Source organism: Vicia villosa, linkage group LG2 (genome assembly GCF_029867415.1).
Source record: "Vicia villosa cultivar HV-30 ecotype Madison, WI linkage group LG2, Vvil1.0, whole genome shotgun sequence".
Lineage (NCBI taxonomy): Eukaryota > Viridiplantae > Streptophyta > Magnoliopsida > Fabales > Fabaceae > Vicia > Vicia villosa.
The window spans coordinates 58658313-58673646 of record NC_081181.1 but is presented as its reverse complement, the minus strand read 5'-3'; the positions used below and the strand labels follow the sequence as shown (position 1 = coordinate 58673646).

The following is a 15334-nucleotide window of genomic DNA, read 5'->3' as shown; positions in this document are numbered from 1 at the left end:
AAATAAGTCATCTTTATAATTTTCAAAAAAAGAAATCTGTTGAAAATTTTAATTTCTTCTTTGTTTGAAAAATTACTATCAACAATAAATATCATTTAAGAAACAGAAAGAAATAAAATTGCAAATAATTGGATAAAGGCTCAAAATTTATTAATAGCATGGTAGTCTGCGAATGGCAAGACCCTATATAATGATTCTATCCTCCCTAACAACTTTGAATCTCTAAGCTAAGGCTTCCGTCGAAACATGTTGAGCTTCTCCTGACGAAGAGATAATTGGTGATGATCAAGTCTTGTCTGATGTAGTTACTTGCCATGAATCCCTAATTTTTTCCTGGACCTCCTTTTCAGGTTTTCAGTCCACCGGGATGATTTATTCTGTTTATGTGTCTAACTTTTGCCTGGACTGCGTTTTTAGGTTTTCAGTCCACCGAGACGCTCATTTTTGCCTAAGTTGCCCTTTCGGGTTTTCAACTTAGTGAGATGTTGTTTTATTCTTCTAGGCGAAGTATTTCTTGACTACATCAGCATTCACAAGACATGGGAGCTCCTCTCCATCAATAGTTGTAAGAATTAATGCACCGCTAGAGAAGGCTTTCTTAACAATGTATGGTCCTTCGAAATTAGGAGTCCACTCGCCCCTTGAATTAGAATTGAAAGACAAGATCCTTTTGAGCACGAGGTCGCCTTCTCTAAATGCACGAGGTCGAACCTTTTTGTCAAAAGCTTTCTTCATTCTTTTCTTGGACACCTGACCATGACACAAAACCATCATTCTTTTTTCTTCTATCAAATTCAATTGATCAAACTAGCTGTGACACCATTCAGCCTCAGATAACTTGGTTTCCATTAAAATTCTCAACGATGGAATCTCAACCTCGACGGGGAGCACTGCTTTCATACCATAACCAAGAGAAAAGGGGGTTACCCTGTTGAAGTCCGAACGAATGTACGATACCCGTGTAAATCAAATGAGAGCATCTCATGCCAGTTCTTGTATGTGACAACCATCTTCTGAACAATCTTCTTAATAATCTTATTTGTCGCTTCAACAACCTCATTCATCTTTGGTCTGTAAGGAAAAGAGTTGTGATGTTCAATCTTGAAATTTTCACAAGGCTCTCTCATCATGTTGTTATTTTTAATAAAACTCGATACCATTCTGTTTGCAATCATGTGAGGATTGAAAACCCTCAATTATTTTTTGTTAATTGCTACTGTGAACCATTTAAGTTGAATTTGGAAATTTAGGGTTCTTAACATTTCTGGAAAATTAATGAGTTAAAGTTAAAATAAATGAATGCGAGTTATATGGTTGGAATCGTGGTTGAAAACTGAGAAACTTTAATTTTTGTATCACCACAAATGGTTGAGAATTGTGTAAGTTTGAAAAACTAACCATGGGTGTTGTTGTTACTTCACGAAAAAGATGAAGTTGGTTGAGGTTCAAAATTTGAATTTTGGGCTTGTTTTGAAATATAATTAATTGAATGCATTTCTACCAGTGGATGTATCACCACCCAGTGGTAGTGCGCGCGCCTTTAAGTCTTTGTCATGCCTAGGGTCTGGGGTTCGAATCCCCCTGGTCCCAGACCTTTTTACTTCTTTTATTTTGTAAATATTTTTCACTTGTTTTGATATTTCTTCTTCTGAATGGGCCTAAGGATTAACCATGGCACCTGGTCCAGTGGCTAAGGTTTTAAGCTCTGAATAAGAGGGTGTGGGTTCAAATCCTCCTAAGGCCAAAGCCTTATTTTTAGCAACTGTTTTATTTGTTTTTATTCACAAATTTAATATTTTATTTAAAATAGAAAATCCATTTATTTTTAGTTTATTTTTTACACACTCCTTATTTACCTTGAATATTTTGTAAATATATTTTAAAAATCCAAAAAATTATTTATTTAATCAATTTTAAATTAAAACAAATACTAATGTTTTTATGCCTTTTAAATTATTTATTTTCAAATGATCTTCAACAATTGATTTGTATATATTTGTGTCAACCAATTAGGATTAGAATAAGTCAACCTTGAAGATGTTAACATGACCCCTTAGTTGATTCACCTAGGTTTTATTTCAACTTTTAAAATGATTAGGTTTAGATTAGTGTAAATATAATCAAAACCCTAATCCAAGATCCATTTGATATCTTGACCCCGTGCAATGCCATGTTAATATCAACTTGATTGCCATGATCTCTCCTTGTTTATCCACTTATGCTTGTTGATTTACATCTTTGTACATTTACACTTTGGTTATATATATATATATATATATATGTATATACACACACACACACACACATTGTTGAACTAACCCCACATCCATGAGACATTTACTCATCCATCATCATATCATATTCATACATACATGAAATGATTTTGAGGTATGTCATCCCTTTCATTCATAACACCTTTTATACTTGAGCTTATACATTGATATCGTTGTTTATACTCACCTTGATTGTATCCATGATACACATGCTATGTCTCACACACCACTTGAGATACTCACCCTTAATGCTTGCTTGAGATGTATGATTCTTCATTGTTGCTAAAATTCAAAGGAATCAAAATGGTACTGACTAAAATTGTCAAGGTACTCACTCTCTTTTCCTCCTCTTTTACTTTGTGCTTAGTATTGTTAAAGCTTAGCTCTTTCTCCTTGTTTTAAACACGGTTTTGTATTGTTAAAGGTCAACCTCTTTTAAATCAAGATTCGTTTTGTATTGTTAAAGCTCAACCACCACTTATTTAAATCACTCTTTGCCTTGTATTATTAAAACTTGACACCTTTTAAAACTCGTTAAGTATTGTTAAAGCTTAACATTTTAAAAACCCGTTGAGTATTGGTAAAGCTCAACACCCTAAAAGATTTTGCCACTTGACTCTTTATTTTTCTTTAAGAGGAACTACAAATGCTCTGATTTCCCTATTGCACTTAAGAGGTATGTAGGCACAAGATGTGATGTCTTGTCTATCACACTTTTAAAAATTTCTTTTCTCACCCTCCCACTCTATTTAAACAAAAACACATAAATAATTTATAATAACAACAATAATAATATATATTTTTCAAAGAGGTTCCTGTAGAGTACTACAGATGCGAGGGGTGTTAATACCTTCCCCTTGCATAATCAACCCCCGAACCTAAGATCTTTGTCTTTTTATTATTTTTGTTTTAAAAACTTCTTTAGATTTTATTTCGCTCTTTTTTCTATTTACTTTGGAAACAATAAAGCGCAGTGGCGACTTTCACTAAAATATTAAGCTGAATTAATTCAATGGCTTTAGTCTCAATTTTTCACTGCTACAGACATGTGTGTTTGGCTGCTCTAAAAGTTTGGTGGTGTAACATGAACATGTTTGTGCTTTTGCTTTAATACTTAAAGCTTGATGTTGATTTGTTAACACTTGTATATGGTGAATACCATGATGACATGTATGATGTTGTGAGCTCTCTTGAGCTAGTGTTTGATACCTTAGCATGTTGCTTGCTTTAAGCTCGACTTAGGGATCGATACTTGAATGTGAATCACTTGTGAATTCGTGAAGTAGATTCGTTGTGCTTATATTGTGAGCTTCGAATAATTTTAAAGAGTTTAGAGCATTTCTTAAAGCACTCTATGAGGTTGAAAAATACGCTATAAAATTCTAATAATATCCTTTAGATTTCAAAAATACATTTGAATTTCTTCAAAAATAAATTTTCAAAACTTACATAAACATGACATGAACCATTCACGGTCATCACCCCCAAAGAAAAGCACAGTAATGATGGTGGGACCCACTTGGTGATACAGCCCACTATCTACTTTTTGTTCTATCTCTCCGAATGGAACAATCTATTTCTTTTGAAAATTGGAAAAATAAGTCCTAAAGTGAATCTATTTTTCTCAAAAGAAATTGAAGGATATTTTGAAGGGAGAAAGAGAGATGGTTTGTCAAGTCTTTTTCATCATTTGATTCTTTGAAACTTTTCTCAATCTTTGTTTTCTGGGAAGGATTATGATATACTTGTAGAAAATGTGTGAAGCTCTTGCTTATGGATCATGTCATGTTTTTCAGTAGGCTCCGGGATGTATTACCAGAGACATTCAGAAAATGCATTTCTAATTTTTTAAATAAATTAAGTAGTGAAATTGGGACGTAACTCAAAAAATGAATGAAATATATTTGTATGGGGTGCTTTTGGAAATACATTTCTGGAATCCGGAGACATTTTCGAAAATTCATGCAGTGCGCTAAAAAATTATGGTGTGTATTAAGAAATTCTCGGCATTTAATGGATTATTAATGAATTAATAGATTTTTTTTCTATTCATTTGTCTTTGATACACTCAGTCTCTCCTTCACACAGCACAACAGATATAGTTAAGTACAAAATAACAAGAATCCGGAAAAAATTCATAGCATCAAACTTATTTATTTTCATCTTTATGTATATTGTATAGTGAAGGTGTATAGTGAAGGCTGCTGAGCCAAATAACAGCAACAACAAAATTAACACCAACAGCAACATAGAAAACGTCAACACCATTAGTTTAGGTATAAACAGCAAAAGGGTACATGTTTATATTTCCATTTTCTATCATTTCTGGAGTTGAAAAACAAGTAACTGAAACACTTCACTTTTGCAAATTTACTTATGTAAAGGAATCCAAATCTGCACCTCAACTCCATAAGAAAATCAATTAATGTAAATACCAGTAGATCTATTGCTTCCTGATACTGCTCTACTTCCTGCAATTGGCAGATCCATTGGACAAAACAAAATTCAAAGGGTCACTCGATACACCAATCTGTTATAAAAGGAAGGTTAATTTGTATAATTGGCAGATCCATTGAACAAAGCAAGATGCAAGAATTTTACTTAAGTTTGTGCTTCAGATAAGGATATTACTGATTTCAGCTATAGCTAAAACCAATTCTAACATGTTATCCTCGAATTGTTGCAGAGGAGGAAGCTATTGACACTGGAGTATGACCAAACATTTAGTGATTTAAAAAAATTTATGTGTTGGGCGTAGCAACAATAATTATATTCTATATTTTAGTGTCAATCCTCATCTTCTCTTGCAATGTTCATGCCAGATAGATTATGCTTCCCCCTTAAGTATTTATGCCCTTAAATTGTGCTAAGCATTAAGGAAAAATTTGGAAACGATGAAGATCCAAAAATCATACAAGTCTGCGCTTGTCACAACCTTCTTGCTTAAGCCACGTTGGAATCAACGAGAACATCACTTCTCTCCGCACTTATCTTGTCACCAGCAACTGCACCCTTCCACTTGCAAAACCAATTGCTGCTCTCATTTAAACTACAACAACCCAACCTGCAACCTCGAAATAGAAGTAGAGGAGAGAGAAACTACTTTCATGCCAGTTGTTGTCGCGACCACCGGTACACCTGTACTGGCAAGCCAACATTTCGTATCGTTTGTGCCATTACCCAAATCTAATGAAAAATGTGTTGGATTTATTATTAACTATGAAAGCTAAGTGCTGGCAAATGAATCCAAGGAAAGGCTCATCAGAAACAGAGGTGTCTAAGGGAGGATCCAGCAATGGCCACTGAGAGAATAAGACAACGGAACAATGCGGCTATGTGGCAGTTAGAACTGGGTGACAGGGCCAATGGGCTACATCACAACTACTACAATTACAATGGTGACAAGACGACAGTGTTCCCGATGAATAGAAGTTTGTGACCCTACTTGGTTGATGATGTTCAATTTATTCTATACCTTAGTTATTTGACTATATAGAACATCATTATGAAAGGTGGGACAACCCGCTTCATACACCTTTGTATGATGTAGGCTATTTTCTTAACCTTGAATTGCATTATGCTTTTAATTTTAAAGTTGATTAGGAAGTAAAAAATGGATCTAATGAGTTGTACAGAGAAGATGGTGAGTGATACAGAACAACAACTACTACTTAAATTGAGCATTTCAAGTTGCAACATACATTACATGGCATGGGTCGCACAGTCGCACAATCACGCTTAGGTGCTTTAAGCCCACTATACAAAACACATGATAGAATTTGAAGCTAACCTTGTCTAGAGTCCTTGTAGATTTCTCGACTGTAGATTTCTCCAATGCCTTTAAGACCCTGAAATTGAAAACAGTATATCATTTAGCATACGATATTTGTTAAATTTCATATTAGTACTAATTAAGGAAGTAGTGAGTCAAAAAAAAATAAGGAAGCAGGAAACCATAGCATACAGCGATAAATACAGTTTTAAACCCCATTAGCATATGATGACATCAAAACGTGTTACTGTTAAAATAAATAAATAAATAAAAGATAACTGAGTACATGATAGAACAACACCTTCAGATCTGGCATTCTTGAATATTTAGACAAAAAATTGGACCTCTTTAAAGATCTGAGTCGCTCCTTCTGAATATTTATTAATTAACATCAGATCATTATCTAAAAAAGGGAAATACAAAATATAACATCAACAACAAGCTAACACATGCGTAATGAGCTAACAACGAGAAGGCCCGACCCACCATAGTAATTTAGTCAACATTGAGAAATCCACAACCTGTTTGTTACCTGAGCTTCATTGGTAGTGACATATCTTGAAGCTGGCGATTCTGGGTACAACACCTAGGATCAAAGCAAGGATAATTAAGAAAATAACATCATTAGTTCAGGAAAAAAAAATCAACACCAGAATAATACTCTCTAAGTCCCTATCATAAGACCCGTCCCCACCAAAATAATCTTTTTCATTTCTATTTGTCTAGTGTATATTCATGTGGTTAAGATTCATGTAATTTACCACTAAAAACATAAATATATTTTCTATCAATATGAGTAAAAAGAAAGTTGTGAAAACCTGCAAATTATGACTATCCTATACCAATTGTGTATTTACCTGGCCAATGAGTGATATGATAATGAAACCCGTACCACCTAAACAACAGAATGAATGAGATGAGCAATAATATAAAAAAAAAAAAAAAGGTAAGTGTGTGAAAAAATATAGAGATAGAGAAGTACCTACTACAAATAGTACTACAAATAGTACTAACTGGCCGAGGATCGTGATTACTGGGCCGAATAGACTATCTAAGAAGTCCTTCACAATCTCAGTTGCGAAGTTCTCAATTGCGGTGGCTCCATTTTCCTTGTCTGCTTTAGGATTTGGACCAGAAAGGAAGCGAAATAAGCTGTCGGCGATAGCGATCAAGCGAGCAAATTCAGCATCGAGGAGGCGGTTTAACTCGGCTTCGGGGAGGCGAATCGTCTCGTCCTGGATGAGACGAGCTATCTGGTCGTCGGAGAGGCGACGTATCTTGGCTTCGGGGAGAGTGGAGATTTTGGTTGCGATGTAGTTGAAAAGAGAGCGGACTATCGGGTGAGATATGTTGTCGGCGTGAGCAAGAGCAAAAGCGATGGGGTCAAATGTTTCGTCGTCATTGGCGGCATCGGCGAGATTGAGTGAGTCAGGCATCTTGTTTGTATGACAAGATGATTGAGCGTATTCAATTTCAAATATCCAGTTTTCGAGTGTTTAAGGTGGGTTTATTAGGGATTTGAAAATACTTAACTGTACAGCATACTCTTCTCTCTAGACTCTAGTTTAATTCCTTACTATTGTGATTCGGCACTAGAGCATCTTCAAATGTCTATTGCACATTTCTTAAATTGGTCTTCTATATATTTAGAATATTTAGGTTGATCATAGGGACGGAGGGAAAGGTAGGAAAAAGGGACATGGAATTAGGATTGATCTCGAAGACCCTCAAATTTAAAAGTCGTCCATCTAGTCGGTCGACTTACACTTTCCAACTCGGCAGGCAATATCCTCCAACTCGGCAGGCAATATCCTCCAGCTCGGCAGACGTCTCCCTTCAGCGAGGCCGAAAACGCTTACTCAAGTCGGTCGCGACGGTTATATATATGCGAAAGGTTGTCTCCGCTGTAGGAGTTACAACTCATTATGGAGGGAATCTAAGGTTTCTCCATCAATGCTACTGATTATTACTCCCAAGCTATAAATATGCCTCCCGAATGTGGGATAAGCAAGACACGCTTCATCTTGAGCTTGTATCAATTGTACTGCTCAAAACCCTAAAAGCTAAATTCTACCATTTCAGTTGCGACCTCATTGGATTAACTTCCAAGAGGTATTCCAAACGTGTTATGCATGAACATTTGACGCCCATCGTGGGTGTCATACCCCAAAATTTGCCTGTCATATTCCAAGATGTTTTTTACTCACCTGACTTGTAATTGCTCAAGATAGTGCAAGCTCATTCTTCTCCTAAGCACAAGATTCAAAATTAGGGTTTCTGATTTAATTAGGGAAAATCAACCTCTGATGCCTCAAGATAATCCCATGGCTTCTAATATGATTCAAAGTATCCTCATGCGAAGTTTCAAGCCCTGACTCAAAAGATTGCTCACTCAATGGCCCGAACGATCAATAATTGACTAGTTGACCTAAAAGTCAAACTATGGTCAAACCACAGTCAAAACTTCTGATTTTTGGTCAACATCCTCATTATGAAGTGTCATTCATCATTTGATCAAGTATTGATCATGATTCATCAAGGAAAGTTCAGAAATCAACAAAACCTAAAGTTCCTAAATTAGGGTTTTCTAGAAGAAAGTCAACTGAACTTTGACCGGCCATAACTTTCACATGGAACATCAAAAATTGCCCATCCAAAGCTCATCTTGAAGGAAATTGAATTTACTACAACTTTGTCTCTCACATGCCAGGTCCAAAATTTCTTCATTTGGAAGATATAAGCCAATACATTACAGGTCCCTCTAAAGAATTGCGAAAAAGCCATTTTTCCTCAAAGCTCATAATTTGGACATGGTAAACTCAATTAAGATGAAACCAAAAGGAGCCTTTAGAGGACTCTTTGAGCTTTCTAAAAAGTCCAAGAACACTTTCATATGATCAGTAGTGAAGGAAATACGAGGCTTAGAAGTTGGTCAATTTTCAAGGAAATGGCAAAACCCTAATTGGCAAATTTTCAATCTTTGAGTATTGGGCTTTGACTTTTGGTCTTCTCACGTGATTTTAAGCTCATGAGAGGCCCATAAACCAAATATTATTTATTTCTTGATCTTATTGCATTTTTATTTGAATTTATTCAATTAAATTCAATTTAAAATCAAAGAAATCATAAAATAAATAATAAAGGATTATGTGATCAATATTACAAATCAAAGTCAATCTAAAATCATCTTGGGGGCCCATAAATCAATCTCATATAATATTTTGTGATTTTATTCTTTTATTTTTGAATTAATCCATTAATTAAGTTCAAAAATAAATCAAATAAAATTATGATTTAATCCTCAAATATTGTGAGATTAATTTTGGACATTCAAATTGATTCACCAAGCCAAATTACACGTGAATGAGAGGTCATGAAAATAGAATTGGCCAAGATTGGAAAGATTATATGCATGATCAAAACCAAATATTTTTCACTCAAATCTCATGCCCTCTCTCCAATATTTTCGAACCCTAATCCACTTTATATATATACCTAATGATGCAGCCTCATGAAGGAACGAAAATTTGGTGGAAAACGTTAGGGTTTCAAGCTTGCAAAATATCAAAGAACTAGGGCACACTTGCACCCGTAATTTCAAGGTAACTCAGAGTCAAATAACGATTCCATTCCACTGCCGAGGTAGTATATGGTGAGTCCAGGTAATTCTTTAGCATTGATCATACATAGAGTGCATATATCATGACCTACAATTGTGTGATCTTCGTATTTTACATGCTAAGGATCATTAATGTAATTGGAACGTTCTAACATGTTTGTTAAGTCATTTAGAGAAGATCTCAACGTTCGCAGGAACCCATGGATGTTTGAATCGGCACTTGCCATTAATGGAGGCCGAAACTTTATGCTATTCGTATTCATAGCCATGGTCCCCAAACCACAAAAATTAACATCATATTTGAACTCAGGGGATGTTTTTACATGGATCTGGGTCATTTTGATGTATTGATGCGTCTGTTTTAAGTGTTTTCAATTTGCAGAAATTTCGAAGGAATTTTCCGCGGGTAAATCCGCAGGAAAATCCCTAGCAAACATCGCAGCTGCCTTTGATGAAGATGACAAACAGTAGCTCTGAATTCCTGGTCATAACATGTGGCGGTTTCGAGCAATATTAGTGGATGGTCAATAAATCCCATTCACTCACCACGCGTGTCACATGAGGAATGGAGGGTCAAACGCTTCAACCTCTCTCTCTTTTTTTGATTGACCCTTTCACACGCCAGTGGGCCCCTGCTGATTGTTTGTTTGACTGACCCATTAATTTTTTTGGTTTTTTGAATATATTTTTATCCATGTGTTTGGTATATGACTAACAAGCTGCACCGTCAGATTATTTCCTAAGCCTGATCTAACGCACAGGGACGTACTCCACACCATGGACATGCAGTCTGTTACCACACCGGATCAGACGCAAAAAGAATGGACTTTTCTTGCTGGGCCTAATTTTTGTTCTTCACATCCTCTTTCCAGACTGCACCCCCAGGTTTATTTAAATTTATTTATTTATTTCTTTTCTTTTTATCCTTTTATTTCCTGTTAATAATTTGGCTAAAATTTTTTTTTCTTTAATTAAAATCAACTATTAAAAATACAAAGAATTTATATTAAAAATCAATTTAATTTTGGATTAATTTTTAAATTTAGTTCGCGATTTCTCTTCTCATCCCAAAACTCTATGAATGTCGCATGCTTGTTTTTTTTATTATGCCATTTATTTATTTATTTAATTTCTGGCATTTAAATTCTAGAAGGTGTATAGGTTGCTCATTCGATTTTTGATGTAATAGTAATTAGGATTTTATATTTTCCGCATTTTATCTTCCGTACACTAGAACTGCTATTTTGTTATCTATATCTATTAACTGCGTGGTTAGTAAATTAGGGAGTGATAAGACTAATTAATTGAACGATAGCTCACCTTAAATCAAGATAAATACCTGAATACAATCACGTGATTGCTACACACACCCACCTCTAGGGTAACGCCTCTTGTTGCCTGTTGCCTTCGATTTCGACCAAATAGTCAAGTCCCTTCGAGCGTAGGGACACCTTAGCAAATGCTGCCTTCGATTCTAAATCATCATAGCCCCTCCGATTTAAAGATCATGGTCCCTCGATGTTGCCTCGATAAATGATGATAGTCCCTTCGAATGCTAAGGTGTCTTTACATGTTGCCTTAATGACTATTTTATCCTTCCTTAAATACTACTTACCTCTTCATGGTGAGGACAGTTTTATGGCGAGCGATATTTTTTTGATGACCCGCACATCCAATTGAAAGACTTCCTGCCCTCCCATGGTATGGATGGACCCTTTCAAACAAAAGACTTAAAGAACAAGAAAGACAAACTTAGGGTAGGTAGCTAGTAATTGCTTGCTCACAATCAATTCAAAATCAAATTACTTTTCACACCTCTTATTTCAAAACAATTTCAAAACAAGGCTACGTTTATTTACAAGCTAAAGTCCTTAAACGAAATCTCTTTACTATTCACACACGACACTCTTTCAAACATTTCAAACAAACAAACAAAGTGAGCTAAGCAATTAAGAGCCCATGGATAACCATGGATGCAAAGGGTGCCTTACACCTTCCCTTTGTATAACCTACCCCCGAACTCAAAATCTTTCAAAGGTCTTTCCTGTTCTTTTTACCTTTCCAATTGGATAAAATAAAAGTCGGTGGCGACTCTTGCTATCAGCAACATTTCATAAAAGTCAGTTCACCGTATTACAGTGGGGCCTCGGTAAAATTTTCCCAGGACACATTTACTCTCATATTCATATTTACTTTCAAGATGTCTAGACCTTCACCCAACAATGATGATCCTCTTCCTGACATGGCCCAGCTACTGACCATGGTGGAGGCATTAAGGAAATAACAAAAGCCTTCAAGATAGTGTCCAAACACTGCAAACCCAGACAATAGGAGAGGACAAATTTGCAAAAGAGCCTCTTGACCTCCAGCCTTTGGCAGAGATTATCTGAGAGGATATGGTACCGAAGAACTTCAAACCCTCGCCCTTTCCTTCTTTTGATGGCAAGAGAGACCCCCGGGAGCATATCATGATTGTCAATAATTAGATGGCTATAGTCGGAGCCATCGACTCTCTAAAATGAAAACTGATGGCAGGGACCTTCAAAGATGTTGCGCTGCGCTGGTACATGAGTTTTCCCAGAGCATCTATCATGGGGTATTCCAACTTGGCTTGAAAGATGGTTCAACACTTCTCCGCCAGTAAACATCAGAAGATGTCCACCACCAATATTTTTAACATACGCCAGGGGTCGTCCGAGTCCCTGGGAGTACATGGCCCGTTTCAATGAGGAAACCATTAAGGTGTCACATCCGAATCAAGAAATGTTCGTTGAAGCTTTCTAGAATGGTCTAAGGGTGGGCCACTTCAACGGGTTCTTAGAACAGAAACCGACTTTCGACATGGAAGAGGTGATGAATCGCGCCAACTGCTATGTCAAGGGCAAAGAGAACAATATGGAGAAGCGACATCGAGATGCTCGGGACAAGCCTCACAGCGAGCCGGATAAGATTACCCCGTAGAAAGAAAGATAACGATTTCAACCACATCATTGTAACATGTTAGTACCAGGTCGAAGGTTCCTTGATAACAACAAGGGATCTTTTACTCCCCTTAATATGAGGCAAGCCGATATTATACGGGAGGTAGATCACCTAGGGATGCTAGTCAGGCCACCCCGAGCAATGGCAGTCAAAGCAATAGCCAACATGGGTGATGGACCTTGGTGCTCTTTTCATCGTCTGAAGGGTCATGATACTGAGGATTTCTTATAACTTAAAAGAGAGATTGAGACCCTGATTCACCACGACAAACTACCATCCTACATAAAAGAGGACGACTCATCATCAGCTAGGAAAAGAAGCCCGGTTTAGAAGGAGCTCGGGGAGGAGAAATTGTAAGCTAAGAAAGGCAAGGGTTCAGGTGAAACTCACGAAGCACGAATGTCCTGACACACTTTAATCACCATTGTCGGGGGATTTGTTAGGGGCAGTGAGACCATCCCGTTGCAAAATCACTATGAACAGACATTAATGCATGTATCCCAAGATGAGACCACAAAAATAGGGAAAAAAGTTCAACTGTGGTGAGTTTTTTCAAGCGAGACTCCAAGGAACTGCTAGCTCATGAAAATTATTCGATGGTTATCATGGTGTACATCAGGGATTAGAGTGTCAAAAGGGTGTTGATCGACCCTGGGAGTTATGTTGAAGTCTTGTACTGGGACGCTTTCAAGGGCATAGATACCTCTGAGATGTTACCCTTCAAAGGGACCCTCGTTGGCTTTGCAGGTGAACAAGTATAGGAGCTCAGTCACATGCTCGTAATGAATGTGTTTGGCAGTGGGCACAATGTCAAGTCGATAAAAGTTAGATACCTCATTGTAAACGCGACCTCTCCATATAACATAATCATTGGGAGACCCACTTTCAACGCCCTCGAATCTGCCGTGTCCATGTTATACTTGACGATGAAATACCCGTTAAGTAGTGGTGAAGTCAGTATGGTCAAAGGAGATCAATGATTAGCTTGCAAGTGTTACAAAGATAGCTTGAAGACGAGGAAAAAGACTGGAGAGGATCTACCCAAAGAAGTGCACATGCTGAATATTGATCGGATCGACCTTGATCCCAGGGAGGATCCAGCACCGGACAGTCTCACGCCAATAGGAGATGTTAAAAAGGTGCAAATCGGTATTGGGGATTTCCAGACCATGCAAATCAGTTCTAATCCCACTCCCGATGAAGAATTGGGAATCATATAAATGCTAATACAGAGCGTGGGCTTATTTTCATGGAAGCCTTCTGATATGCCAGGAATTGATCCGGAGGTCATGTGCCATCAACTAGATATCGACCCGACTTACAAAACTGTAGCACAGAGAAAGCGGATGACCGGAGATGAAAAGGAACAAGCTATTACTGAAGAGGTTGGAAAGTTTCTTAATGTCAAATTCATTCAAGAGGTTAAATATATGTGATACCCAAATTTTTTAACCTAATATTCCCCAATCATTTGCATTCTTACCACTAATTAAGATCACCATATTGAGTTTGACTTCTAGATTTATGCTCATTTCACCTTTGGGGGAATCACCAAGCACCCATGTTTGTAAAACTTATGAATATTTCTTTGTTATGTTACACTAACCAAAATACAAAAATATATCTCTTTCTTTCAAAGCTTTGTGCATTGTAGGTGTTAAATCAAGTGTGTTCATACTCTCTCCTAAAGCCAGGGTTTTGAGGATCGACCCCCAATCAATTAATCATTCATGGAAGCTAAATGGATTGGACTACAAAATAAATGTCTCATTATTAATTTTTATATCTTGAACATCTATTAACTTCATTTGATCAAATTCATCTCAACATAATGTGGCTTGATTCATCAAGAAACTTCATAGGTCCATGTGTTTATTTCCATACCTTGTACAAAAAGTTTCATCAAGCTAGGAGCCTCATAATCAAGTGTGCTTCAATAAAACATAATTTAAAGGTCTTATGTATCTCCTCATGCTTTAAAATGCAAGGAAAGTTCAAGAGATTCAAAGTTGATTCAAGAAGTGTGACCTAATTTGACAAGTCCTTGATTCTATGGTCACAAGGGCATAACTCCCTCAATTTTCAACATTTTGAGTGCTTAGTTTTGCAAATGATTCTCCTTGACACCATCAACAACTTGTCTTTACAATTCAAGAAGAAATTTGATGGAGAAAGTCATCAAAAGTGAGAAGACATTATAGGTCCTTCTTTGGAAGTTCAAGTAATTGTGTGTCCTCTTCAAAGGATCATAACTTGCTCATTTCTTATCATTTTGAGCCCATTATTTTTTGCATAGTTATCTTGAATGATTCTATTCTAAGTTATATTTGAAGATCAAAAATCAATTTTGAGGGGAAAGTCATCAAGGAATGGAGAACATTATAGGTCATCTTATGGACTTAGTGAAATTTAAAGTATGCCATACCTATCTTTAAAGTGCATAACTCTTTCATTTTTTACAATTTATGGGCGATTATTTTTTCCAAATGTTCATCTTGAATAGAATAACATTTCATCTTCAAATGTCCAAGCCAAATTCATGCTCTAAGGCACTCAAAAGCATCTGCTTCTTCCATAGAAGCATCTCCATATTATGCAGCAGGCACCTCAGAATCTCCATTCTCAAGAGCCTGAAGAATGGCAGCTAGATTCCGTGGAGCAGAAGGACCTTCAACTTCTGGCGGGTCA

At 36.6% G+C, this 15334-nt stretch overlaps 1 protein-coding gene across 2 annotated transcripts; it reads right to left on the bottom strand.

The window, feature by feature from the left end:
• Positions 1–4518: 4518 nt before the first annotated feature.
• LOC131650807 (uncharacterized) lies at positions 4519–7735 on the bottom strand. Of its 2 annotated transcripts, none has more exons than XM_058920520.1 (6): positions 7028–7735; positions 6903–6940; positions 6578–6631; positions 6347–6415; positions 6064–6121; positions 4519–4803 (listed from the first exon to the last, which is right to left on the bottom strand). In XM_058920520.1, exons 1-6 carry the CDS (start codon positions 7479–7481, stop codon positions 4787–4789), a joined length of 690 nt encoding a protein of 229 aa, XP_058776503.1. In that variant the 5' UTR covers positions 7482–7735; the 3' UTR covers positions 4519–4786. The 2 variants fall into 2 exon arrangements, with proteins under 2 accessions (XP_058776503.1, XP_058776502.1); XM_058920519.1 differs by having other exon boundaries at positions 4519–4744; positions 7028–7733.
• Between the last annotated feature and the right edge of the window lie 7599 nt (positions 7736–15334).

Excerpts from the sequence above, each read along its gene's own strand:
- LOC131650807 (XM_058920519.1), bottom strand. The coding sequence starts at position 7,481 with ATGCCTGACTCACTCAATCTCGCCGATGCCGCCAATGACGACGAAACA. Across the intron at positions 6,941-7,027 it reads TGTAGTACTATTTGTAGTAG|GTGGTACGGGTTTCATTATC; the intron begins GTACTTCTCTAT and ends TCTGTTGTTTAG. Across the intron at positions 6,122-6,346 it reads CAAGAATGCCAGATCTGAAG|GGTCTTAAAGGCATTGGAGA; the intron begins GTGTTGTTCTAT and ends TTTCAATTTCAG.